The 25,922-nt window shown below is 38.2% G+C and overlaps 4 protein-coding genes across 5 annotated transcripts; 2 read left to right on the top strand and 2 right to left on the bottom strand.

Annotated features, from left to right (window-relative positions):
- The first annotated feature begins 9,911 nt into the window (after positions 1-9,911).
- Positions 9,912-11,686, top strand: LOC104726896 (GDSL esterase/lipase At5g62930). Its single transcript, XM_010445856.2, has 5 exons — positions 9,912-10,215; positions 10,597-10,737; positions 10,845-10,921; positions 11,027-11,191; positions 11,279-11,686. The coding sequence occupies exons 1-5, from the start codon at positions 10,036-10,038 to the stop codon at positions 11,445-11,447; spliced, it is 732 nt and encodes a 243-aa protein (XP_010444158.2). The 5' UTR covers positions 9,912-10,035; the 3' UTR covers positions 11,448-11,686.
- Positions 11,687-11,853: 167 nt separating this feature from the next.
- On the bottom strand, positions 11,854-13,852 carry LOC104726897 (dof zinc finger protein DOF5.6). Its single transcript, XM_010445857.3, has 2 exons — positions 13,550-13,852; positions 11,854-13,163 (listed from the first exon to the last, which is right to left on the bottom strand). The coding sequence occupies exons 1-2, from the start codon at positions 13,595-13,597 to the stop codon at positions 12,096-12,098; spliced, it is 1,116 nt and encodes a 371-aa protein (XP_010444159.1). The 5' UTR covers positions 13,598-13,852; the 3' UTR covers positions 11,854-12,095.
- A 3,898-nt stretch (positions 13,853-17,750) lies between these two features.
- On the bottom strand, positions 17,751-19,331 carry LOC104726898 (uncharacterized). Its single transcript, XM_010445858.3, has 5 exons — positions 19,129-19,331; positions 18,658-18,773; positions 18,429-18,546; positions 18,188-18,340; positions 17,751-18,052 (listed from the first exon to the last, which is right to left on the bottom strand). Exons 2-5 carry the CDS (start codon positions 18,663-18,665, stop codon positions 17,894-17,896), a joined length of 438 nt encoding a protein of 145 aa, XP_010444160.1. The 5' UTR covers positions 18,666-18,773; positions 19,129-19,331; the 3' UTR covers positions 17,751-17,893.
- A 727-nt stretch (positions 19,332-20,058) lies between these two features.
- Positions 20,059-25,801, top strand: LOC104726899 (uncharacterized). 2 transcript variants are annotated; one of them, XM_010445860.3, is made up of 9 exons: positions 20,059-20,192; positions 23,575-23,935; positions 24,466-24,499; positions 24,599-24,781; positions 24,872-24,961; positions 25,050-25,115; positions 25,208-25,299; positions 25,381-25,428; positions 25,535-25,801. In XM_010445860.3, exons 1-9 carry the CDS (start codon positions 20,186-20,188, stop codon positions 25,650-25,652), a joined length of 999 nt encoding a protein of 332 aa, XP_010444162.1. In that variant the 5' UTR covers positions 20,059-20,185; the 3' UTR covers positions 25,653-25,801. The 2 variants fall into 2 exon arrangements, with proteins under 2 accessions (XP_010444162.1, XP_010444161.1); XM_010445859.3 differs by lacking the exon at positions 20,059-20,192 and having other exon boundaries at positions 23,031-23,935.
- Positions 25,802-25,922: the final 121 nt, after the last annotated feature.

Below are 25,922 nucleotides of genomic sequence, written 5' to 3' on the forward strand. Positions count from 1 at the left end.
AAAAATTCATATTCTCTTGGAAATAATTATTTACAGAGCTCTTGTCGCACTATCAACAACAGTAACTGATGAGGAACAAAACAGAGTTTTACTAAGATAAACCGGCCGAATTCAAAGATTGATTTTTCAAAATATGAGTTCTTGAAAAAAGATTTAATATTTAATTACCTTTACAAGAAGAGACTCTGAGCAGAAGCTCGATGGCTTTCCGATCAACGTGACTGTCGTCGACGGCAAGAACATGAAGAAGATCCATCTTCCTCGGTAGCAAAACTTCAGCCATTTTATTCAATTAATATTAGGATCGAAGAATGAGACAATCGTTTGTAATAAAATTGGAGGATTTGGAAGAATAAAGGAAGAGAGAATTAATGATGATGTGAAACAATGGAGCTGGTTGGCTTGATATATATACATATTAATAAGTTTAGAAAGAAATTGTTGGATATGGGCTTTGCCCCATATGCCAACTCGGCCCAACAAAGACTCACCAGAGATAGAAGGAAATGGGCCAACCTCGGAGGACAATCTCGGGATTTCACACAGAAAACCCTAGAGTGCTCTAACTCTACATTCGTTTATAAATAGCTCGAGACATCTATTGGAAAAAGGATTCTGACCCGCAGACAATACCTACAGAGCAATACTTTGCATCGAAAACTGCTATTGTCTTTCGTATAATTCATTCTTGTTTTCAGTTCGTCACTTTAAGCTTGCTAGTTCGCTTGTGAACTAACAAGCTCTATCTCGACTCGTTTTAAGTGACGATCTCACGTTTTCCCCGATTAATAAAAGAACTTGCTTGCTCTTTCCCACAAATCTTTATTTGTTTAAACTGTGTAATCCCCGGTACAAACAATTGGCGCCCACCGTGGGGCAAGAGTAAAGCGCTTCTTTTGACGAATCAAGACCGACGATCCTCACTTCCTCGAAGTTTCAAGACTCATGACGAACCCCAGCGAAAACCTCAACGAAGTAACGGAGCAGCCAACGGAACAGCGATGGGGGCGAACGAGAACACGAACAGTTCCCCCGCTGAGCTCCCTGCCGAACTCCTTGGAGAGCCCAACCGAAGGCTCCCTGCCGAGCCCAACCGAAGGCTCACTGCCGAGCACAATCTTTCCACCAGCGCCCGACGCGCCCTCTGAGCCTCTCGTAGCTGCACACGCTGAAGCCGGACCTGCTGCAGACCAGCTGGTCACCAACACTGCCACTCTCTCACCTCCACCTTCCGCAACGACAACAGTCGAGGGCGCTACTCCAAACAACACAACCTCTACACCAGCGCCCCATACGCCATCAGAACCTCTTGTTGCCACACATGCCCAACATCTCCAAACCATGGCTCTAGTTTTCACTAACGGTGCCGCCCTCTCAGCTCCCTTGCTTGCTGGACGCAGAAACAACTTCGAATATCTGATGTAGACTATCATCGACAGTCTCGTTAGCCAGGACATGCGAACAGCCGAGCGACTTGACACACTCGCTACAACATAAAAAAGCTTACCTTAATCAAATCAACTGACTCCAACAATAGAGGAACAAGCACCGAGACACCATCGACTTTGGGAGCGCTCAGAGTGCCCATTCTACCTCCAGTAACAGCCATGGGTGATGTAGTAGGCCTCTCGTTAGCCACAGAAAGATCCATGAAACCACCACTTTTCACCAAACTCAAGAATGTCGTCAAAATCACGATCGTCGGTCAAACCCTTGTTGCTGAAACCAAAACTCCACTCTTCCCTAATATCAATATCTATACCGTCGAAAGCATCACCATGAGAAGTGCCGACCTCATGAGAGGTGTCGCCAAGCTCGCGACAACCAAAGCCAACATCACCGCTCAGCTCCACATCCTCTCGATCGATCTCAAAGCTAACCGGATCCAGATCGGCAGATTCTCGGTCGCTCCGCCCTCCGATTAACAAAGCATCACCACGGGCAGCCTCGCAAGAGATATCGATCTCACGAAATGTACCAATCTCACGAGAGGTGCCGATCTCACCAGCGTTCATGCCTTCACTCTCGAGCTCACCATCCCTTTGCCTATCTCACCTCCTGGTCGCAAAGCCGACCTTTACCTCGCTCCCAACCAAGCGAGAATCACACTCATTATACCGACCTCCCCTCTTGCTCCTATGAGCCATCTCCACCCAACGAACATCGAGACCAACCTCGAGAGCGGTCGCCGCCCAAGTCGAGATTGGGGACGACCTCATGATGGCCATCCTCGCCAACCTCAACCTCTCGATCTTGTTCCAAGGAAGATCCGCATGCAGCCTGCGCCGACCCCCGTTGTAGAGTTCTCTCCCCCTCGTGGCCCTATGCCGACCTCAGATTTGTTTCTTATGATGCCGACCTCAAAGTCTGTGCGCGCGGGCTGAACCAGGGCGACCGCCAACCACCATCAGGTCATCTCGATCGACGGTCAACGGAATATCCTGCCGACCTACTATCGGCAAAGAAGCGACGAGCGGCGGCTAGGTTTTGTTCTTTGGAGAATATCCTGCTGACCTCTCTCGCTCATATCTCCCAATACGCCTCCAATATACTTGTATAGTCAACCTTGCCACCTCCAATTATGAGCCGACCTCGGAGTTCACCCTAACGGTTAGACAAGTGCCGACATGGATTGGAGATATGCCATCCACACAGGGACGACCTCTAGGGCACCGTACAACGCCACACTGACCTCCATTGGCCGACCCCCTCACCCATAGTGTCGATTTTGCCAACTCTGACGCACAACCGCTCACCCTCAAAGCAAACTGCCGGTTTCAGGAAGCAGGTGGCCGTCCCGGCCGAAGGACCGTGATCGGCCGGACCGGCTGAAAGATTAGCACCAATCGACGCAACACTAAGACCCAAAACAGCTGAACAAGGACCAGGATCCTCGGCCGGGACGACATCCATAGGACTCCCACCAAAACCACTGTCGTTATCTTCACTGAACTCGAGAATATCAGCAAAATTGTAGTCGTTGGCCAAACTATCGAAGTCTCCACACTCCGCTCCAATACCGACACTAACATCATCAAAAACGTCTTTATAAGCCGCGAACTCTTCGGTAAAAGCACGCTGGATTCCCGCAAGAGTTTTACCACGCGTATACGTTAGAACTCGGGAGCTCGTCGAAGGACGACCTTCCTTTCTGTTCGAAATACCGACCTCGTCCGTACCCCTCGCCGATCTCTCTCGCTTGGGGCCTTATCGCCTAACGACCGAAAACCGAGACCTCCACACATAAGATCAGCGTCGCCTTCATCAAAATCAGAACCAACCGCAATTCGGAGATCAGTCGCGCCAAGCTCGTCGCCGCCGAGCATGGATGTGCCGAGCACACTATTGTGCCGATCTCCCGTCTCCCTCTCATCGCTTGGCCGAACCCTGCGAGTGTCGCGAGTAATGTCGTGAGTAATGTCGATCTCGTCAAGGTCGGCGTCGAGCTCACAAATGCCAACCTCATCGATCCCAACCGGGTCACAAGTGACCCCACATCGCCGATCTCCCACATCGCCGATCTCGCACAAATGCCGACCTCGCCGATCTCCCACATCGATCCCAAACGGGTCACAAGTGACCCCACATCGCCAATCTCCCACGTCGCCGATCTCGCACAAATGCTGACCTCGTCGATCTTCCACATCGATCCCAACCGGGTCACAAGTGATCCCATTCGCAACATGGTCGTTGTGCCGCGTTCTTCGACCAACCTCACCGCCGACCTCTTGATTGACGAAACCTGAGAGTGGCGCCGAGCTCAGTTCGGCGAGATCGACCTCAACTCGATTGTCCGATCTCCGACGGCACAACCCTCTTCGGCGATCTCCCAGCTCCATCTCGCTGACCTCACCCAAACCAATTCGCTACCCTCTGATATCTTCAATATCGCGAGAAACGACCTCACTAGCTCTGATCTTCCCAACATTCATACTTGGCGATATGGCAAACAATTGACCTTTCAAACTTATCTATGTTGTCGACCTACCAAGCTCGTCTCTACTACCTGCAAGCCGATCATCAATCCAACGACAAACCACCCACGTAGGAGTCGGGTTCACGCAAGAGCTCCCCAAACCTTCACAATTTCGGTTTTACGCAATGGTCTGTCCATAAACCCAACCCAAACAATGGCCTCGCAGCTGTACATCGACGACCAACTCGCAGCTCAACACCGAAGATCAACGGTGAGTTAAACATCATAATATCATTAGCAAAAAACAAAAAAAAAAAAAAAAAAAAAAAAAAAAAACGCTCACTTGCCGAGCTCATCAACTCTTCAAAAGAAGTCATTTACAAAAAAAAATTACACTTGCAAGAGTACTCTTAGTCAAATAAGCTCTCTCGAACGAGTCCGTCTTAACGAGTGTCCAGCTTCTACATCGTCACCCTGGCCAGGTGTTCGATTAAAAACGCGTTCCACATGGATGCAGCGGTGAAATAATCCGCACAAAAAAAGCCGAGCCCAGTCTCGCATTCAGCTAGCAGGCGGTCAAGTTTGAATAAGCCAAGTTCTTACTTGCACACTCTTGCCGACCTCGGGGCACCCACAGGGTAAGCCGGACACCAGGGCCGCACCTAAAAGGTACGACGAGCTCATCTCAACTACCAACCTAAAACTTGGTATTCGAAACACGTAACAGGGTAAGCCGAGAGACGTCTCGCCCCGTAAAATATATCTCGAAACCAAGCAAAAAGCCGAGCAAGTCTCGCACTAATTTGAGGGCGCCTGGACTAATAAGCCAAGCTCCGGCTTGCAAGTTCTTGCCAACCCCAAACACCAACAGGATAAGCCGGACACAAAAGCCACACCTAAAGGTATGGCGAGTCCGTCTCGCCTACCACTTTACTCCAGTAAAGCACAAAGCCTTGTTGCATATCAAACATACGCTCAAATGCATGTCGCCCTCATGCTCGACGCCCTCATAGTCGACTCACTCGCGCTTGCCACTCTTACGCACGACTCACTCACGCTTGCCACTATCATGCTCGATGCCCTCACAGTCAAACGCTCTCATGCTAACTCTCTCACGCTTGCCACTATCATGCTCGCAGCCCTCACAGTCGACGCTCTCACGCTCGACTCTCTCGCGCTTGTCGCCCTCATGCTCGACGCTCTCACACTCGAGTCTCTTGGCACCTACCTACAGCTTGGTGCCGACCTCCAGCTTGGCGCCAACCTACAGCTTGCTGCCTACCTCAAGCTTGATGCCAACCTCTACCTAGGTGCCTACCTCAATTTCGGTGCCGACCTCCAGTTTGGCGCCTACCTCAAGTTTGGTGCCGACCTCCAGTTTTGTGTCTACCTCCAGCTTGGACGTGGAATGCGAGCGTACATCATGAACACCCATCTTAGGAGTTGACCTTGGAGCTCGCCCCAATGGTAGGACAAGCGCCGACCTAGAATGAGGATTTTTCGAACTCCGGGGCATCGTGCAGCGTCCCGCCGACCTCAATCCGCCGATCTCGCAAGAACCAACCTCAGCACTCATCAATCCTTGTCCACCGACCTCTCTTCACCTCTCGACCCCGTTCGACAACGATGATCTCACTCTCGCCGACCTCAGTCTCACTCTCGGTGGAAACCTCAATCTCACTCTCGGTGGCGATCTCAATCTTGACGACGACGATCTCAACCTCGACGACAATGATCTCCTTTTAAGCCGAGCTCAATCTCACTCTTGGCGCCGATCTCAATCTCACTCTCGGCGTCGAGCTCAGTCTCACTATCGGTGGCTACCTCAATCTCACTCGCCGATCTCAACCTCAACCTCGACGATGACGATCTCACTCTCGCCGACCTCAATCTCACTCTCGGCGCCGAACTCAATCTCACTCTCGGTGGGGACCTCAATCTCACTTTCTCGCTCGCCGACCTCAATCTCGGAGACCTCAAACTCATTCGCCGACCTCAATCTCAAGCTCGCCGACCTCAATCTCCGCATGCCGGTCTGGCTCAATTTCTTTGATCCTTGGTTACGAACTATGTGCGGCAACTCCGTCCTCAACCATTGCAGATCCATTATCAAGCACTACACTCTGTAAAAACGTGCTCAAGGCGCATAACATCTAGATGAGATCCACGCTCAACGCTCCACGCGCCAGGCGCCACGCTCCGCAAAGACGTGCTCAAGACACATAACATTCATACAAGCTTCGCGCTCCAGAACAACACACTCAACGCATACAACATCAGAACGAGCTCCGAGCTCAACAAAAACTATCGCTTTAACCATCACCACACAAAGTTAGATCTTCTTGAAGCAGTCTGGAACGCCTAACGCCGAGCAGGCATATGTTAAGACTCAAAGTACGCCCGCCGATCGCAGAAATATCTCGCTCGCCGGACTAAGGGGGGGACTATTGTTGGATATGGGCTTTGCCCCATATGCCAACTCGGCCCAACAAAGACTTACCAGAGATAGAAGGAAATGGGCCAACCTCGGAGGACAATCTCGGGATTTCACACAGAAAACCCTAGAGTGCTCTAACTCTACATTCGCTTATAAATAGCTCGAGACATCTATTGGAGAAAGGATCCTGACCCGCAGACAATACCTACAGAGCAATACTTTGCATCGAAAACTGCTATTGTCTTTCGTATAATTCATTCTTGTTTTCAGTTCGTCACTTTAAGCTTGCTAGTTCGCTTGTGAACTAACAAGCTCTATCTCGACTCGTTTTAAGTGACGATCTCACGTTTTCCCCGATTAATAAAAGAACTTGCTTGCTCTTTCCCACAAAATCTTTATTTGTTTAAACTGTGTAATCCCTGGTACAAACAGAAATAAAATAAAAAGAGAAAAAGTAGGAATGAAATCGAGAGATTTTGCATATCTTCAAGAGTTTGTCAATTTGCTTTCAAAATCTCTATTTACCATTTTTTTTCTTTTGAGTTTAATAATAGTTTGGTGGATTTTATAAATAAGTCAAAACCATCATAAAGTCAAACCGGTTCAAGTTGAAACGGATAACAAACCAGAGAAATTTAGAATGGGTTGCAAGATTTAACCAACCCAAAACCGCTGCGTTCAATCCGGTTCGGTATATATGTTGTTTAGCCAGATAAAAGAGAGAATCTATCTTAGAGTATTTGTTTTTAACCTAATTAATATCACTCAGGAACTAAATATATATTCCATCGTTTTGAGCATATATATTACATTAGTTTCTGAATCATCATCACCATCGTTGATATATTTTGCAGGGATTGAAGAGATGATAATGACAGTGTACAACCTCGTGGTGACTTACATGTGGTTCGTTGAAGCCCTCGTGGTTTTCTACGTCCTCGTTGATACATATTCATTGCGCAATCACAAAGAAGAAGAAGAAGAAGAAGAAGAAGAAGAAGATGACATCGAACTTGGAGTTGGAGATGATGTTCATTGTTGCCGCCTCTGCCATGAAGATGTCAGAGCTTTCTCCAATATTCTACGTCTATCTAAGTGCCATACAGAAACAAAAATAAAGTTTGTTCAGATTTTAAGAAACAGCCTTTTTCGTTTACTTCTTCATATACAAGTATAGGCAGAGGGCTCACAAATAATTGAGACAACGTAACAAATTTTTTCTTCGTTCCTCCCAACAACCAATTATAATCATCTCACACGTTTGTAATTAAAGATCAACCAATATCTGAGCTCAGCTCACAAGACCTCATTTTTGCGATTTTTGGATCTTAAGCAAACAAACAGAAACCACACAATAAATCTCTCAAATTCACGTACTCGTAGTGACTTTTCTTGTACCAAATTTATATAAACTGATGGGTCGTCTTCGTGGGGGCTAGCTAGGTCTATACCTTTATTTTTGTAGCACACCAGAAGTTGTTTTCTGATCAAATTTAAAAGTCTAGTAAAAGAAATTATTTTTTTCATCTTAGATATACCGGATTTTTTTTTTGTTGGAGAGAATCCTAATCAGATTTTATTAACTTTATCAAGATACAAAATTAAATAAAATTTTATAATTAATTAAGTAACTAACCGAATAAGTGAATATCCTAGCTAATCATATAATCAAATTCAGGATACCAAATCCAAAACAGTATCGGAAGATATTTGAAGGCATCCAAATATTCCTATTGCGTGTTGAAGTATCTTAGGTATTTTTTTCTTGGTCAAAATAGTTAATTTCTCTGAAACCCTAAATAGCTAAAATTGAAAAAAAATTGTCAATCAAGGGAGTGATGGGGTTGACGGTGAGTACAGAGGAATTGGTGAACGCCCTTCAGGTGCTTGGCTTTCTATTGCTCCTGTTCATCGGCATCTTAATAACAGAATTACTTCTCCAAGACCAGGAAACTCGGCGTCGCAATAAATCTTCAGACCTAAGAAAGTGCTTATGCGTCAGCGGCGGAGTGGATCGGTGTCCGGTCTATCACGAGGATCTCAAAGGCACTCGAGAAAGCACTTGATATGTCAAAGTGTCAGCACATTCAAACAATCTTTACCAGCTTGAAGGATGACCAATAAGTTTTGTCTTTCTCGTCTAACTTGTTTTTTTAATATAATTTTTTGACAATTATATTCTAACTTGGAGAGTATTAATCTTTGAGTTCTCATAAAAATGGAACAACTATTAATAAAAGTATCCTATTCAATTTAGACCTGAGGGCTGCTTGAGATGTTTTTCTTTGAAAAAGTTTGGAAACTATGCATGTTCTAATTTTGAAAACACAAATTTAAGTTAGCTATTCATACATATACAAGGAGCCAAGCAAAAATGACACTACATACAGTAATTGTGATGTCATTCATTAGGAATGAGTCATTAGGAAGCTATGCATGTTCTAATTTTGAAAACACAAATTTAAGTAAGCAATTCATACATATAGAAGGAGCCAAGCAAAATGACACTATCTATCCTAACATTTTTGGAGTACATTTTTGTGCTATCTTTTTATATCTTTGTATCCAAACAAATAGTTAAATTCTCTACAATCCTTACAACCAAACACAATCATTTCCTTATTTGATAATATTAATTTCAAATTTTCTAAAATCTATCTACCTAATTTAAAGCAATATGTTAGATTAAAATATATTTCTCCTTTCACTTTTATTTAATCTTATCTTTAATTATTTGAATTACTATTTAATACATAAAGTTAAAAAAAAATATTAGATTTTTTTCAGCATATGATGTGATTTGAATTTTTATAAACAGGTATATATATATTTTTAAAATCTATCTTAACATTTTTGAAGTATATTTTTTTGCAATAATCTTTTTTGAAATGATTTTCCAAAAAACCATGGTCTTAAACACTATTAATCACCTTAAATTTGATTTTAATTATATTTCATTGTATTTTTGACCATGAATTAAGACCATGCACAAAACCATGGTCTTAAAACAAATTTGATTTTAATCATAGTTCATTGTATTTTTGAATGTACACATATTTATTGTTCGTTCAAAGTCAATCCATATAACTTTATTAACAAGTACTGTTAATTATTGTAAAAACACCAAAAAAAAAATATATATATATAAGTGCATTGATATTACAAAACAAAGAAATTTACTATGGGGTAAATTTTGCAAATACAACATATTATATATAATATTCTAATACTTATATTAACTAACTAAAAAAACCCGATTATATTAGTATAGTAATATATTTAAATGATTTATGAAAACGAATAGATCCCTGGTGTACTACGGAGTAAATCCTAGTATATACAGTAATTGTGATGTCATTTATTAGAAATGAGTCATTATAGCATTTCACTTGACTTGAGAACCTTTCTACAAAAAAAAATAAAAAAAAATTGAATTAACCTGGAAAAACATAACATGAAGAGTGATTTTTAGTTTCTTTAGTTTTTTTTTTTATTTTTAAACAAAAAAATTTATGCTTAGTTCCTTAATATATATATATATATATATATATATATATTAAGGTTACTTTTGCAAATTTCGCTGCTTATATTACCCCTCTCTCTCTAGTCAGGCCCACAGTCCATATGGGTCGGCCCAGAAGCGACTGGTACTTGTAATAATCTCCGGTTTAATGAGACAGAGATGATGAGGCCGGAGATAGTTCTGTTCGGCGACTCGATAACGGCGCAGTCATTCAGATCCGGCGGTTGGGGATCTGCTCTTACCGACGCTTACTCTCGCAAGGCTGATGTTGTGGTTCGCGGCTACGGCGGCTACAACACCCGATGGGCTCTCTTCTTGCTTCATCACATTTTCCCTCCCGTCAGTACTCTTTCTCTCTCTCTCTCTCTCGATTCTTCAATGTTGAATTGTTTTTCTTCAAGATCTGCTTTTGTGATTGAGATTATGACTGAGTGTGAATCTGATACATCTTTGAGTACCTCTGGATCCATGTGTTTCTATAAGTACATTACACATCTGTTTGTGTTGCTTAGTGCTTACTCTGTAACTCTGGATTCAGTTCTGAATGTTTTGATATAAGTCTAGGATGTGTTTGTTGATGACATTTTCATGGATGATCAGTGTTCTTAACAATGAAAATATTTAGATTTGAGATGATGAGAACTCTTCTTGTCAGTGGAGTTGTTTTGGTGTGTGCCTATATCTCAGTGTGTTTGCTACTCTCTACTCTCTTTTTCTTAGGGCTCTACGTCTCCTCCTGTTGCTACGACGATATTCTTTGGTGCAAACGATGCAGCTCTTAAAGGAAGAACCAGTGATAGGCAACATGTGCCGGTGGAAGAGTACAAAGATAATGTCAGAAGAATTGTTCAGCATTTGAAGGTTTCTTTTATATGCTTCTATGATCCTCTCTCACTTGCATTGTCTTTTCTTGACAATGTCTTCCTTTATGTGAATGGTTCTGAAGCATTAATGACTCTGTTTTGTAGAAATGTTCACCTACAATGTTAATTGTGCTTATAACTCCACCACCAATTGATGAAGCTGGGCGGCAAAGTTATGCAGAGTAAGGCTTCATTTTGATCTGTAGCTTTGCATTTTTTTTGTTTCTCAAAACATTTGTAGTCCGATACATCTTATAAACGAGCCAGTGATTGTGTTATTACATCAGATCATTATATGGTGAGAAAGCTATGAAAGAGCCTGAGAGGACGAACGAAACTACGGGAATCTACGCACAACATTGTGTCTCATTAGCCGAGGAACTCGGTCTGCGATGTGTCAACTTATGGTCTAAGATGCAAGAAACCAATGATTGGCAGAAAAAGTACCTAAGGTCTGTGTCTAAATCAAAAAGCTCATCTCCTGAATCATTTTTGCTGTTTATAAATGGTTCTTGCTCGTTGTTGTTGGCTATAAGCAGTGATGGATTGCATCTCACTCCTGAAGGCAATGGAGTAGTTTTTGAGGAAGTCTCGAGAGTTTTTAGAGAAGCTTGGCTCTCTCCTGAAGAAATGCCGTTTGATTTCCCTCATCATTCGCAGATCGATGGTGAGAACCCATCAAAAGCTTTCGAAGAGCGTTGCTTATAAGATAAATCGATCATCCCCAAATCCATGAGCAGGTTGATCTTTTGATTTAATTTCATGAACACATTTCAATCCTGAGATTTGGACAACTCTCGATGTGAATAAAATACCTAAAAACTGCATCACTAGAGATCTTTTTCAAGGTAATATACTTATGATGTACTTACTATGTGTTGTGACTTATGTGCCTGCACTAGCTTTCTATCTTTAAATTTAATCGTACGATATATTCCAATCTGAAAGTTTCTTATCTTCTTTATAATGCTAAATATCCATTTCACTGTCATATATAATTTGATTGCTTTTTTTTTTGGTGTGAAATTTGATTGCTTCTCTACTAGTTGATGACAATAAGAATATATGTTAACTTGTTTGGTAATTAATTTTAAGTCGTATGAAGCTAAGTTAGTAAAGGTAAAATGGGCAAATAGTATATATAAAGTAACATTACACCTCAACCACACGAACACATACAAACCGATATATCTCTCCGAATACCCTAATCAAGATTACTCTCGTAATTAGCGATGATAGTTACGAAAGTAACTAAGTACGACTGTCTAAGCAAACAAACCGGTACATAAATTTAATTGCTTCTCACTACTACTACTCATTACTGACGACAAGAGAAAAACGTTTCTGAATAATTTATCAAACCAAGGAGTTTGTTTTAGTGGAGGATCCATAGCCATTCATCAAACCGTTCCACGATGAACCTAAACCGTTGATATAGCCACCTCCACCGTAGCCACCACCGTCAGATTTTCCTACGCCTCCGTTACCACCACCATTGGAGTAGCATTGATCTTGCTGCCAATCAAGCGATAACAACTTCGGATTTGGCTTCACATCCGTTATTGTTGTCACCCTTTGATGATCTTCTTGATGGTTGTAATGTTGGTGATCATAACTAGATAGCATAAGTCTTTGGCATGCCGAAATATCCATGAGACCACCACCATTTCCATTGCTTCCCGGAGAAATCCCATTAAATCCACCATTGTTGTTATTAAGACCTAACCCGTGATGCAGACCCATGTGATGATTATTGTGATGATGATGATGATCTCCGTTACTTCCATGATCAACCATGACCAGGTTGTCATTATTCACTCCCATAAGATCAAACTTACTGTCCAGGAAATCAATAGGTCTAGGGCTCTGCGAAAGTAAACCCCCATACTTGCTCTCCAAGAAACCAACGTTACTGTGCTCCGGAGTTGAGTAAGACCCCATCAGCCCACCAAAATGTGAAAATCCTAGAGGTGACGTTTGGTAATTCTGATGAGAATGTGCTAAAGCCATAAGATCAGTGGTATTAGTGGTAATGATGTTGGATGGCTTTTTGCCGGAAGAAGTGGAGGAGGAGGAATTAGAGGAAGATGGTTTCTTGTTTTTCCGGCATCCACCACCAACTGGAATATTCCTTAGAGTTCCGCCTTTGGTCCAGTAACGGCGACAAGTCTTGCAGAAGTAACGAGGCTGAGAGAGGCTATAGTTATTGTAGTAACAGAACTTAGTGTGTGTTGACTCGCAACGAGGACACTTTTGGGGATGGTCGTGAGGTGGACGCAACCTCCTTCCGCCGTCCATCAGAGCCGCGGCAGCTACAGCCACGGCCGAGGCTTGTGGTCTAGTGCTGCAAGCAGCGAGTATGTCGGCTGCTGATGGAGAAGTCGTTGAAGAGTCTAACATGCTTCCTCCTGATGACTCAGCTTCCTAACTCATCACAAAGCACAGAACCATATCAAAATGTGGAATTTCTCTATATATGTAATCGAAGTTGTATGATAATGCACGACAAAAACGATGGTTCAAGATGAGTAAGATAAATTGTACCAATCCTGATATATGCTTTTGCATTTGTACTTACATGTGACAAAACAAATTCATTTAAAATATAATAATTCACATATTTAATAAAATAGGCCAAATATTTTCAAATTTTAATAAGTACGTATAAAACACAAACAGATCTTCCATAGTATTTGTCATTTTTATCTTTATAGTTAACAGACTTTTGCTTGAAATGGTTGAAGTCCTAGATATCTTCATTTGGAAAAAGAGACAATATACGAAAACAATGGAGGTCTGAGGGAAAGTACCTGAAGCCAGTCAGAATCCATGCAAACTTGAAGAGAAGTGAGACCCATTTTGTGTTTTGTTTGGTTGTTTAGTTTGGGGGAGAGTGAGAATTTTAAGAGAAGCTGTTGAACAAAATCAAGAGAGAGAGAGGGAGAGGGAGGAGAAGAGAAATGAGATGAGAATGCAAGGAGGAGTTTGGGGGTTGGGATGTGAATAAGAAGGAAGCGAGAAGAGGACCCTTCTTCTCCTCGGGATTGCTGTCTCCACTCAAAGCTACTTCTGCTGCTTAAGTTATTGTTAGTTCACACTTATTTGTTTTTTACTTTCTTTTTTTCCAAGTTTAATTCTATTTAAAAATATTACTATAAATCATTTCAAACTAATGAAATATTATTTCAAAGAAAAATGCTTAATGTATCTCTCTGAAATTCAATTATTGATTTAGATCTTGGATAACTCAGGTGATCTTGTTTTAAAGCGACAATGTAATATATATAAATTCTGGATATAATTCTTAGTTTGGTTCACATTTATTGAGAAGTTTAATATTAATATATGGACAACAAAACGAGAACTATGGAGCTTTCCTTTGAATTTTCTATTTTTAGAAATAATATAGGGTACGGTGAGTAATTCTCAGTGTCTGTGTATTTTTACTACAGTATTTCTTTAATTTCTTGATATGTAGATATTAATTAATCAATATGTTCTGTTTCGAGGTACAAAGATTTGTTTTTATTCAAAAATTAGATTTTGGAAAAGTTAATACGGCCTCGCTTTGGTGTGATCATGATAAAAGTTAAAAACTTTGATTTCGAGTGATTTGGCGTATAAATGGACCGGTAGATACGGATGTGGCGGAGGAGGAGGAAAAAGAAAGCGTCGGTGGTTCCAAAATCCTCGGACCCACATTCTTTGGGTGGGTCTACGTCAACTTGACCAAGTCATCTTTATCAAATCCAACGGTTATGATTAAAGCCATGGGACCTAAACGAAATGGGTGAGCCGTCGGATGGGTTCAGAAATAGCGGCTTGATCGTCACACAACAGAGACAAAAGTGAGAGAGAATAATATCTTTATCGTAAGTTTTGTCTGTGTTTTGAGACTTACGATAAAGAAGGACAGAAGAAGAGATGAGAGTTTGAGAACTTATGGTGGGACACTACTGGGACTGGACTAGTAATGGGATGGGTTCCACTCGCTCGCTCCTCTCAAGCAAAGTATCTATTCTCTTGCCACATGTCACTTTTCCTACATGTGTTGTTAATAAAATGATTCAAGTTTTTGGTTTTTCTGACTTCCTGAATCATTAGTAAATTATTCAAAGAGTTAATAAAACCACTTTTGATATTTTCTTATTATTGGATTTCGAAATAAAGGTTAAAGAGTTTGATCCGATGATAAAGAAGACGCAAAAGTTTGAGGGCTGTAAGTAACAGTGCTTTTTAGTAAACAGATTTTGTTTTTTTTTTTTTTTTTGTTTTAACGTCTTTTAATAGAACATCAACTGTTTACATAATCTTGGAAAAGCTCCCTCCGATCCGTAAATACAATGGAGGGTAGTAGTTTACACGAGATGTTTCATGTTAAAGATGAGCTTGTTTTGCTAATCTATCAACTGCCTGATTACACTCTCTTCGGACTAGCGAGAAAGATATATTAGTGAAGTGATCCGCCCAACTGCGGATATCGACTAGGAGGTTCTCTATAATTATATTCATGCTTCGTTGATGTAAAAGATCATCCAGGGCTTTGCAGTCTCCCTCTAAGATTACTTGTCAGTAACCTCAACACCAAGTCGATTGAAGGGCATGTAGTAGAGCTAGTCCCTCGGTTCCAAAGGAGTAGTTGCTTGCTTTAGTTTTGAACTTCCGGATAATATATACGTTCCTTTATCATCACGTAATATCCAGCCAACACCAATACTTCCATCTTGGTAATGAAAGCTTCCATCAAAGTTTACCTTTACGAAGTTAGTTGGTGGTGGTTGCCAATGGTTCGATGTAGAGGATGAATCTTGTTGATGATTGTGATAAACAGATTTTGTTTTTTAGGTGGAGTAAGCATTACGCTTGTTAATTAAAACCAGATAATTTACCCGACGGTAGGATAAAAAGAGAGTCTAAAGTTATGAATTTGTTTTTCTTTTTTCAAATAAATTGAAAATATAATATTACTGTATCTTGCAAAATGTTAAATGTGGTTGACGATGAATTAATCTTGTTAGGAAAGTATGTTTCCCTTAATGATCGATCATCAAAGAAAATAGATAAATTTTAATTTCTTTTCTTTTTGTCTCTGAATAACTTTCATTTTTTGTAAGTAAAAGTTTATCTCTTACCCGACTTCCATGGATAAATAACCTTAGAGGCTCAAACTTCGAAGTAGACTTGCCGGTGTACTAATAATAACATTCAGTGTAAGAAGAATGAAAAAACCTAGCTTCTATGTACAGATGTACCAGGATTGGTCGTCGTACAAAAAAGAAAAATATGATGACGGTATGATTTCAAATGGAAATTCCGCCGGAGGCACCTGCCATTGTATTGCGACACATGCTATGGACTATGGACGACTATAATTAAAATATTAAAAAGCAAAGGACGACTAAGGCTATATTAGAGACGCACTAAGAAGATTATAGAATTACGTACATTTTGAATCTGACGTTCAAATTGAATTTTCACTAATGATTAAAGATCACGATAAAATAATATATATATTTTTTTTGTCATAATACAGTGAACAAATTTGTTACATTAATTAAATCTATTTGTATTTTACAAAACTTAATAAGGAATATAAATCTATTTGTATTCGTTTCTAGATTGAAACGAATACAAAACCTCATTAAACCCGACATAGTTACATTCACGATTATAGAATACGTTTTTTGATGACATTACATATTGTAATCATCTAATCGTATCGTATCATACAATATGTAAAAAATTAAGTGATCCGAAAATACAAATAACTTTAAAGAGAAAGCTTCGTATAGCTATATGAGACAAGTGGGAAACTGAAGATTGTAAGGATCTAGGGAGAATACTTCATAGTTGGTTCACATGATTTTTTTTAAATAACAGAACAAAACTAAATACTAATGCTAAAAAGAAAGGAAAGAGGAATAAAAGGGCATCGAGAATAGTGTGAAGAGAGAATAAATCACACAAGATAAGCTAAGCGTGACGATGACAATTTCTTTGGCACATTTATATATCTCTCTCCACAATTTAGCTAGCGAGACCCACTTTTTAAAGATAATAAAAGTGTATCTATCCCGCCCGCGTATCTTTTGTTCCATTGCATTGCATCACTCGTTATTTGTTCGTTACATCATCATATCATCATGAAATTATGAGTCTTAACGATAACATATGATGTTGATATACAATACAACATTTGAAAAATTAGTGTATATATAGGTATATAAATAGAAAGCTCGAGAGAATTGTGTGATATACTAACGTTAGGCAAATGGAGTACTAGTAAAACGAGTATTCTTAAGGAATTTACAAATTCTTAAGTACTAATTAAGGAAGGCAGTAGAAGCTAGCATATCAAAAACTAACAAGTATTCTAACTTACGTACTGACAACTTCATTCTTATGCCAAACCAACGTAACGCTGATCAATCACAATAGTATTCATTTACGATGATCACCATTGAACCATCACACTAATGAACTGAACCCATGTCCAACAAAATAGTATTATATTCACATTTTACTGATACCATGCATGTATTTCTTCTTGAATGTTCATCAACACCGTGATCCGAATCCGTGTCTAGTATACGAAAATTCTGATTATGTCTAAGTATATACTCCAACTCAACCATATGTATACGAATTTTGAATATTTCTACCCTAGCTTTAATCTATAAGTGAAAATGGAATGGATTACATATGCTTTCAAAAAGGTTGAGAATTGAGATACCTATTTTGTTATATGTCAAGATGTCAAACCTTATGCTTATCCAAGGAAAATTTGAAATAATATTCGACATGAAAAGTATATAAAATAAGGTCTAGTATTCCTTTCTTTTTTGTTTTTCTTAGTATAATTGTAGAATATATTCCTCTCTACTTTTGTGGGTCGTACCTCTATGTTTTGTAAATCACGAAAGTAATGGACCTAATCTCTCTACATGCATGGTGCACAATTTAGTTTACGAATTTCGATTCCTTTTCTTTTGTTGAATACGATGTTAGCGATTATAGAATATGAAACCAAAATTAAATCATCTCTAACTCCATCTAGTTTAGTACAATTTCAGTCTCGTTCTGAACCTAGATTACATAAAAATATATATATTATAAGCTAAAAAGATAAACAACTTGAAAACTTCATTTGCATATTACGACAGTTCACTGTTCTCTGTTTCTTCTTCATCATTATCTTTAGGAGTTTCAGTTTCAGTAGTAGGCAGAGGAGGTAGCAAATCCTTCACAAGCTCTAATATCCCATCTGTGTCGATTTCGCGTACTTCCTGTCCCTCGGGAGCCTTCTCTATGATCTACAAGAGAGTCACAACAAGTGAGTTGATATGTTTTATATACAAGAAAAATAAAACTGTTAAATGCAATGGCAGATATGTTCATTTGATATCAGAAACAAAAACAAGAAAAAAGAAAAAAAAATAAACACAAACCGGATCCAATTCGACAATAGAAGAAGGCCGGAGATTGATGATGTTGAGAATCTCAGCTTTGGCGACATTGAAATCTTTGCACTTATCTGCGAATTTGTTAACGCTCTCTCGTGTTTGAGTGGAAGCAGCAGTCTCCAACAAATAATCATAGACCTATACAAAGAAAGATAGCTCGAATTATTAGCAAAAGCACTACCTTACTTCTAAGGCCAAAATCAGACCAGAAAAGGAAGAACCTTACCTTGTATTCTGATCTAGCAATTGGAGCTATAACTCTAGTAGTATCTTTTGATGCACCTCTTGAGTTTAGGAAATCAAGCACCTCGAAATTAGTAAGTGCTCCTGCATTTGCCTTAACTCTGCCAACACCACCCCCACACAAAATTTTTGATTACAAAACCGACACGGAGTTCAAACACATACATCATCATCATCATGAGATACCACCAAACAAAAAACTAAGAACATACATTTTCATCTCTTATGTTGAGCAGATACGTTAACCACCCAGAAGCTTGTTCTTGAATTTGTTCGAAACCAAACGATGCCCCAAATTAAGAGAGGAGAAGATAAAGAGGTTTTGCTCCTGAAAAATTCAATGGGAACATCAACATCAAGAACCAAAGAGAGTGTTGCTCCCAAAAACAGTTGTGTCACGTTTACAAATCAAGGTTCAACTGGAACATCTTACAAAATCAAGATTATAATGGAACTTTGAAAACATCAATTAGCTAATTATCAGTACTTACTTAGAACCTTCAATCACGTTTACAGTGCTTAATGGAACCAAAGCTCAAATTGAAACCCTTCGAACCCCAATTAACAGAGAGAACGACGCAGAGGAACAACTTAAAATTGCGATCACGAAATTACAAACGTAATCGATTCGATCAAACCTAATGAACTATTTTCATACTAATTCAAGGGAAGAAATAACATACTTGTCTTCATTGACGGAGAGGATTCGAGACGCTCCTTCGAGGTATGGTTCAGGCGAGTCAAAATCGAGGCGGAGATGGAGACTACACGGTGGTTTGGTTTCGGTCGCGTCTGCGCTTCGGGTCGGCGAAAGAAACAATCAGTACCTTAAACGGCGTCGTCGAAAACCCTAGGCCAAAACGTTAACAAACAAAATAAACTTATTATGGGCCTGTTTTTGCCATAAGAACATTATATGTTATTGCTTCCACGGCCTGTCTCTTCAGCTTCGTGGGCTTTAAACCCAAATACATGTCTCAATAGATATTTCTTTTTTGGTTAAACTGTCACAATAGATACATTTATATTTAAATTACTCTATGCAAACGCTTCGATCGTGTAGTAGAAATTTAAAAATGTTACAATTTTCGAAAAACTGAAATAGTTTTAAAAAAACTTCACACGTAAAATATACACATAATCTTTAAGAAGTAACCTATAAAGAACTAAGATGAATTAATTGATTTTAATCATAAATTTACATTTTTTTCTTTTTGGAAATTTATCTTTAGAAATAATGATTATTAAGAAAAATTGCCCCCCAAAAAAAGATTTAAAGAAGAGACTATTTAGATTTTTGAGAAAATAGAGTTTTTACATATTGTATGCGGCGTCTCGACTAAAAGGGTTTAAACTAATAATAAAGACCTAAACGGTTCGTTTTCTTACAAAAATGGTTTATACAATTTTAAGCAAATTAAAGGAATTAGGACACATGATTCTTGCTTTGGAGAAAAAAAGCACTTGAAACATGCAAGCTAAGCTAACTAACTGCCTTTCGTAAAACCCCAATTTGGCAAGGCTCCTCTCATTGCCTTTAAAGCTCCTCATGCTTTCCACCCTCTCTTAAATCTCAAAATTACATATATTACATATACGTATTTTCTTACACATTTCAATATTTTTTTGGTTTGTTATATAAACATCATCTATTTTCGATTGTTCCAACATTTTTTTTCTTTTCTTTTTCTTTGGGTGTTTCTTTCTTTTTCTCCTCTATTGCAAGCAATTTGTGAATCCATGACAGGTACGTACCAATCTATTTCCCTTTTTGTAAATTTCTTAGTTAGTACATTTGCTCGTGGAACCACGAATGAGCTTTTTTTTTAATCAGTCTCCTAAATGTTATTCACAGCATTTTAGAAAATTATGTTTGAGTCTTATTTATCACTGCAACTACACACAATTATTGAGATAGATAAATGAAAAACAAACGTTTTGTGTGTTTGTTCATTAAAACAATAGAGACAAAAGATGAAAAAATCTAAGAAGTGTGTGTTGTCGAATTGAAAAATGGAATGTATAGTATAGTAGTAGTAACGTGAAGAGAACAGCAGTTTTGTTGCAAACGCGTTTACTTAGCGGCCAAGACGCGTCGCTGTCTGTCTTCTCTTGCACGCTCTTTTTGCTTCGTTTGTAACAGCTGTCTCTCTGTCACACATGAATCCTCTTCTTAACCTACGTGACCGACCTGTAGCCTCACCTGTTACATACGATGACAATAAAATTTCAAAATTTATATATACAAATTTATCTACTACTTCTAGTTACATTTTTTTTTTTTTTTTGAACCATACTAGTTACATTTTCTTTTTGGCCAATTTTCTCTCAAAATATCTATTGTTACACAAACAAATCCAAGTCTAGATTATAATCTGGAAACTCCTTTTGGAGTTTAATTACATGTTAATCAAACATTTCTAAGTTGAGATTATGAGTTTATGAGTCTTTTTTAACTTTAACGACAAATGTAAGAAAAATACAAAAAATGACGAAATAAAAAAGACTGCCGACAGAATTTGTTCCTTCACAACTCACAAATAATCTTAAGGACAAAACAATTCGTTTTTTCTTTTCTATTCTTGTCTTTCGCTAATGGTTACAATCAATTTGAGAAAGAAGTTTTCTTTAACAGAGCCATGAAAGCCGCTAATTTGTTAGATTTTTAAACAGGGGCAAAAAGATTTGATTAATTGACTCGATGATGTATGAATTTATGATACACGATACGATACAGTATTTGGTGAATGTAATAGTCATTATATATCACATTTAAAGCATATTGATTTCCTTTAAAAGAAAATATATGCGTAAATAGCATTGGCTGTTGTAATGACAAGAGACAAAAGTCTTACAACATTAGGCATCAAAATCTTTTGGAATTACCAATTAGCATTTCCCAAGGTTGGTCCACTAGTATCGTATGTTTTGGTTTATATATATTTAATAGTAATACAAAGATTTGTTTTTTTGTTTCTTTGGATTTACAAGTAAGCATTCCTTATGATGGCCCCATTAAGAATTTTTGTTAATATAAATCGTACTTTGTTTTCTTCTTATGAATGAATATTTTTATCGTATGCAACAAGCCATGCATTATCATCGACAAGAAAATCTAAAAACAAGTAAAACCCCACCAGAAATAGGCATATAGCTACCGACTTAATTCAACCAATTGAAAAACACATATCCCAAACAAATAATAATAGAACAATCCGTTCTGTTCTGATTCACATTTCAACATTATGATGACTCTTCTGTTTATTTCGCGACAACTATAGTAGTAATCACGCTACATACACTTGCAACATTTACTTCAATTGTATTGTTCCTCATCTAGCTACACCACGTGATCCAACTAGTTTCACGAGCTAGTTTACCATCGAAGATTCAAACTCGAAAACATTTGTTCTCTTCTCGAACATATAGAGATTTTTTAGAATGTACAAAGCATTTAATATCTTCGAAAACTCAGAAGAAGAATGAGAGAAGGACCCCACAGACTGTGGTCTTTGCATGTAATCTCTGAAACCTCTCTAAAGTCTTCGGTTTGGGTTTGGTTGGTCCCATTCTTTCACGCAGTCTCTGCCTTTGACCAAAAGCAACCTATCATTACATTTTTTTTATTTGCATATATTAATAGGCCACAACAAAAGCTGTTCCTTCATTAAATTTTCTCATTTGTCATTGACACATCAAAATCTTTCAAAATCCAACGGTTCACATTATCTTTAGAAAGCTCCCAAACATTTCCTTTGCACATAATTATTTTTCTTTTTGCTTGGATTACATTATTAACTAGATTTATTCCCTTTTTGAGTGGTGGAACCATATAACCTAACTAAACACAAACCAATTCTGATTTATGTACTCCTCCCCACATGGAATCTCCCAATTTATACGTATATCCATCCATGTACGGTACCTATATGTATATACGTTAGCATTATAGTGAAAGAGAAACCACGCATAAACAATGCATACGTCTCAGTGGCCTGTTTGAGAGCTATTAGCTTTTTTATATACTCTTTTTTTGGGTATTTGCAAAAAGATTGAGACTCCACATAGAGATGCCTTCATATTTTATTCACATCTTTATAGATTCTCTCTATCCTTTGATCATCTATAAATAATAATAATAATACTATATACAGTATTCAACCATTTATCCACGTATACGTGTATAATAATATCTATTCTCATGTATCAATGCATTATGCATCAACTTTGAGTATATGCCAAAAAGAAAATTTAAAACACATATCTTCCTTTCAAGACATAAATCCTCACCCGATTGCCTCGAATCCATTACTCTTTTTTAAATATACGTGGGATTTTTCAACTTCTACTGTAAAAAATTCAGTAGTGAAAATTATGCTACATTATTCATGCATGTTTTTTAACACCATAATTTATTTATTTATAGTTATTAAATTTGAACATTTGATTACTTATCTCCCTCTCTCTCTCTCTCTCTCTCTCTCTCTCTCTCTCTCTCTCTCTCTCGATATAATATGATGAAATATGTTAACTAAAAATACTTGTCTTTCCTAAAGCAAAGAAGCAAAGAATCGTGTCCTCTCTTACACAGTCACAGGCTTTTTACATTTTTTTTTTTTGACAATCAGGCTTTTTTACATTTTTTTTTTGCAAGGATAATTTCTTTTCTTCGCTTCGAATTCAGCTCCCTCTTCTTCTTCTTTATTCACTTTCTTTCCCCTTTTCCTTTATTTAATTATTTATATACATATAAAAAAATCTGATCAGATATATATATTGTCTATATGGTTCCTTCTTCTTTATGCGCAAGAAGAACACATGGTTTAAAGCTTCGAATCTCTCTCCCTTTGCTTCATCACGTATCTAAAAATCACCCCACTCAAGATTTCAAATTCCCTAAACCTTTCGTTTTTTTTTTTTTTTTTTATAAATGCTTTCCTAATTTTATTCTCACATATTATTGAATCCTCCTACTAAAATTAAAACCACACCGTCTTTACTCTGTTTTTCTTTGTTTCTTCTCTCTACTCTGTTTTCTTCCTTCAAACATTGAACCCTCAAAGACTGAAACTTTATCATAATGGCTTCATCATCATCATCATCAATGTTATCTTCATCTTCGTATACAGAGTTAAAAGATGCTTGGCATCCATCAACAACAGCGGCGAACACAACTGAATCAAGCTACTGGTTTAATTGGAGGGTAATGATCTGCTGTGTATGGATGGCTGTAGCGACTGTGATCACTGCTTTTCTTATATTCAAATACGAAGGCTATCGCCGGAAACGCAGCGGTGACGGTGACGTCGACGGAGGAGAGAAAGAGTGGTCGGGGAATGTATATGAAGACGAGACTTGGAGGCCATGTCTTCGTAATATTCATCCAGCTTGGCTTCTTGCTTTTCGAGTCGTTGCCTTCTTCGTTCTTCTTATTATGTTGATTGTTATTGGCCTTGTCGATGGACCGACCATCTTCTTCTACTACACTCAGTAAGCTTTCTCTCTCTCTCTCTCTCTTTAGATTTCTTTTGAGTCTTTAAGAGAAAACAAAAATCGATACTTTCTTGAATCGTTTTGTGGTTTGGTTAAAGATTTTGTAGGTTCACAAACATAGAAGCAAAGAATGTGACATTCTTGATTAAGTTTTTGGGTGGGTTTTAGGAAAAAAAATCGAAACTTTCTTGAATTTTTATCTTGGAAATTAAAGATTTTGCTGGTTCACAAGAAACGTGACATTCTTGATTAAGAGTCAGATTGTCACATTCTTGAATTAAGATTTGTGGTTGTTTTTATTATTATAAAAAAAAAAAAAGAAACATTGTTGAATCGTTTAGTGGGAAATTAAAGATTTTGTAGCTTCACAAGCATATAAGAGCAATAATGTAACATTGTTGATTATGATAGAGGGTAGCAACAGTTCTTGAATCCGATCTTTAAACAATAGGTAATAGATACAAAACCAATGTCTGTGTAATTGTCTCTAATCGTTTTTCCCTGGCCCCTGTTGTTTTGATTTTCAGGTGGACTTTTGCTCTGATCACTCTCTACTTTGGAGTAATGTTCTGTCTCAAAACTTGATTACTTTGCTTATTACCCTTATAATTAGTGACATTGTTCAAGTTTCTTACATTGTAATCTGATATCATTGAACAGCTAGGCTCGCTTCTTTCGCTCCACGGATGTTACCAATACAACAAAAGAGCAGCTGGTGACAGAGTAGAAGCCATAGACTCAGAGAGAGCAAGATCCAAAGGAGCTGATAATACTATTTCACAGAGCCAATACTCTAGTAATCCAGCTGGTTTTTGGGGATATGTTTTCCAAATTATCTTTCAGGTATCATCAAGATCAAAAATTCATAATCATGCGACATGATTATATCGGATTGTTATGAGTTCTTAATTTGGGATATTTTGCTTAAAACAAATGAATGCAGGTGCAGTTCTGCTCACTGACTGTGTCTTCTGGTTCATCATTGTTCCTTTCCTTGAGATCCATGATTATAGCCTCAACGTTGTAAGTAACTTAATAAGCTACATAGAATTTTTGACTCACTATATAAGAAGCGTTTGTTGATCAGTTTATATATGATCAAATATTGCAGCTGGTGATCAACATGCACTCTCTTAATGCCATTTTCTTGCTTGGTGATGCTGCATTGAATTCTCTGGTAATATCTCAGATTCTAATAAATGAAATATATGTATTTGCTATAATCTCTGATCGACCCTTATTTGATTTTTTGAATTTTCATTATTACAGAGCTTTCCATGCTTCAGAATTGCTTACTTCTTCTTCTGGACAATAGCTTATGTTATCTTCCAATGGGCCCTCCACTCTCTAGTCCATATATGGTAAATAATTTCATACAAATTCTACTGATTAGTTTCTTTACAGTAATGATTCTTAACTTTGACAGTATTGTTTATTAACAGGTGGCCTTACCCATTCCTGGACTTATCATCACACTATGCTCCACTATGGTAACTTGAAAGCTTTATAATATTGTTTTTCAATGGCTCCTTAATTTGTTTCATTGGAAAATTTTAAGGCTGATGACATTTAAATAATGGGGCATTTTTTTTACAGGTATTTCTCAGTTGCAGTGATGCATTTGCCATGCTACGGAGCCTTTGCCTTGTTGGTGAAGCTAAAACATCGGCTATTACAAAGATGGTTTCCTGAATCTTACCAGAGTCTTCGGTAGTAGTAGCTTGCAACGCAAGCAAAAACATTCGATTGGAAGTTTTTTTTTTTTAAGTAGAAAGAATGATTTTTGAAAGATACAGAATGAAAAAAAAAAAGTGTGGAGCAACAAAACTCATGCTTATAAATATAATTAATTCTTTGCAGTAATTTTATTTAGCTGTTTAATTTATAAGGAGAATAAAATGAATAATGTGCATCGAAATTGCATCAGAACAGAGTTCGGTTTATGCAATTGAATTCCTCTAGGACCTCTACAAATGATGAGCCA

Source organism: Camelina sativa, chromosome 11 (assembly GCF_030686135.1).
Source record: "Camelina sativa cultivar CO46 ecotype springtype chromosome 11, ASM3068613v1".
Lineage (NCBI taxonomy): Eukaryota > Viridiplantae > Streptophyta > Magnoliopsida > Brassicales > Brassicaceae > Camelina > Camelina sativa.

Coding starts and splice junctions, on each gene's coding strand:
- LOC104726898 (XM_010445858.3), bottom strand. Junction 18,341..18,428: donor TTGCTAGATCAGAATACAAG/GTAAGGTTCTTC, acceptor TTCTTTGTATAG/GTCTATGATTATTTGTTGGA. Junction 18,053..18,187: donor CTATTGTCGAATTGGATCCG/GTTTGTGTTTAT, acceptor ACTCTCTTGTAG/ATCATAGAGAAGGCTCCCGA.
- LOC104726899 (XM_010445859.3), top strand. CDS start 23,526: ATGGCTTCATCATCATCATCATCAATGTTATCTTCATCTTCGTATACA. Junction 23,936..24,465: donor ATCTTCTTCTACTACACTCA/GTAAGCTTTCTC, acceptor TTTGATTTTCAG/GTGGACTTTTGCTCTGATCA. Junction 24,500..24,598: donor TGATCACTCTCTACTTTGGA/GTAATGTTCTGT, acceptor ATCATTGAACAG/CTAGGCTCGCTTCTTTCGCT.
- LOC104726896 (XM_010445856.2), top strand. CDS start 10,036: ATGATGAGGCCGGAGATAGTTCTGTTCGGCGACTCGATAACGGCGCAG. Junction 10,922..11,026: donor GGGCGGCAAAGTTATGCAGA/GTAAGGCTTCAT, acceptor TTATTACATCAG/ATCATTATATGGTGAGAAAG. Junction 11,192..11,278: donor TGGCAGAAAAAGTACCTAAG/GTCTGTGTCTAA, acceptor GGCTATAAGCAG/TGATGGATTGCATCTCACTC.
- LOC104726897 (XM_010445857.3), bottom strand. CDS start 13,597: ATGGGTCTCACTTCTCTTCAAGTTTGCATGGATTCTGACTGGCTTCAG. Junction 13,164..13,549: donor TGGATTCTGACTGGCTTCAG/GTACTTTCCCTC, acceptor GTGATGAGTTAG/GAAGCTGAGTCATCAGGAGG.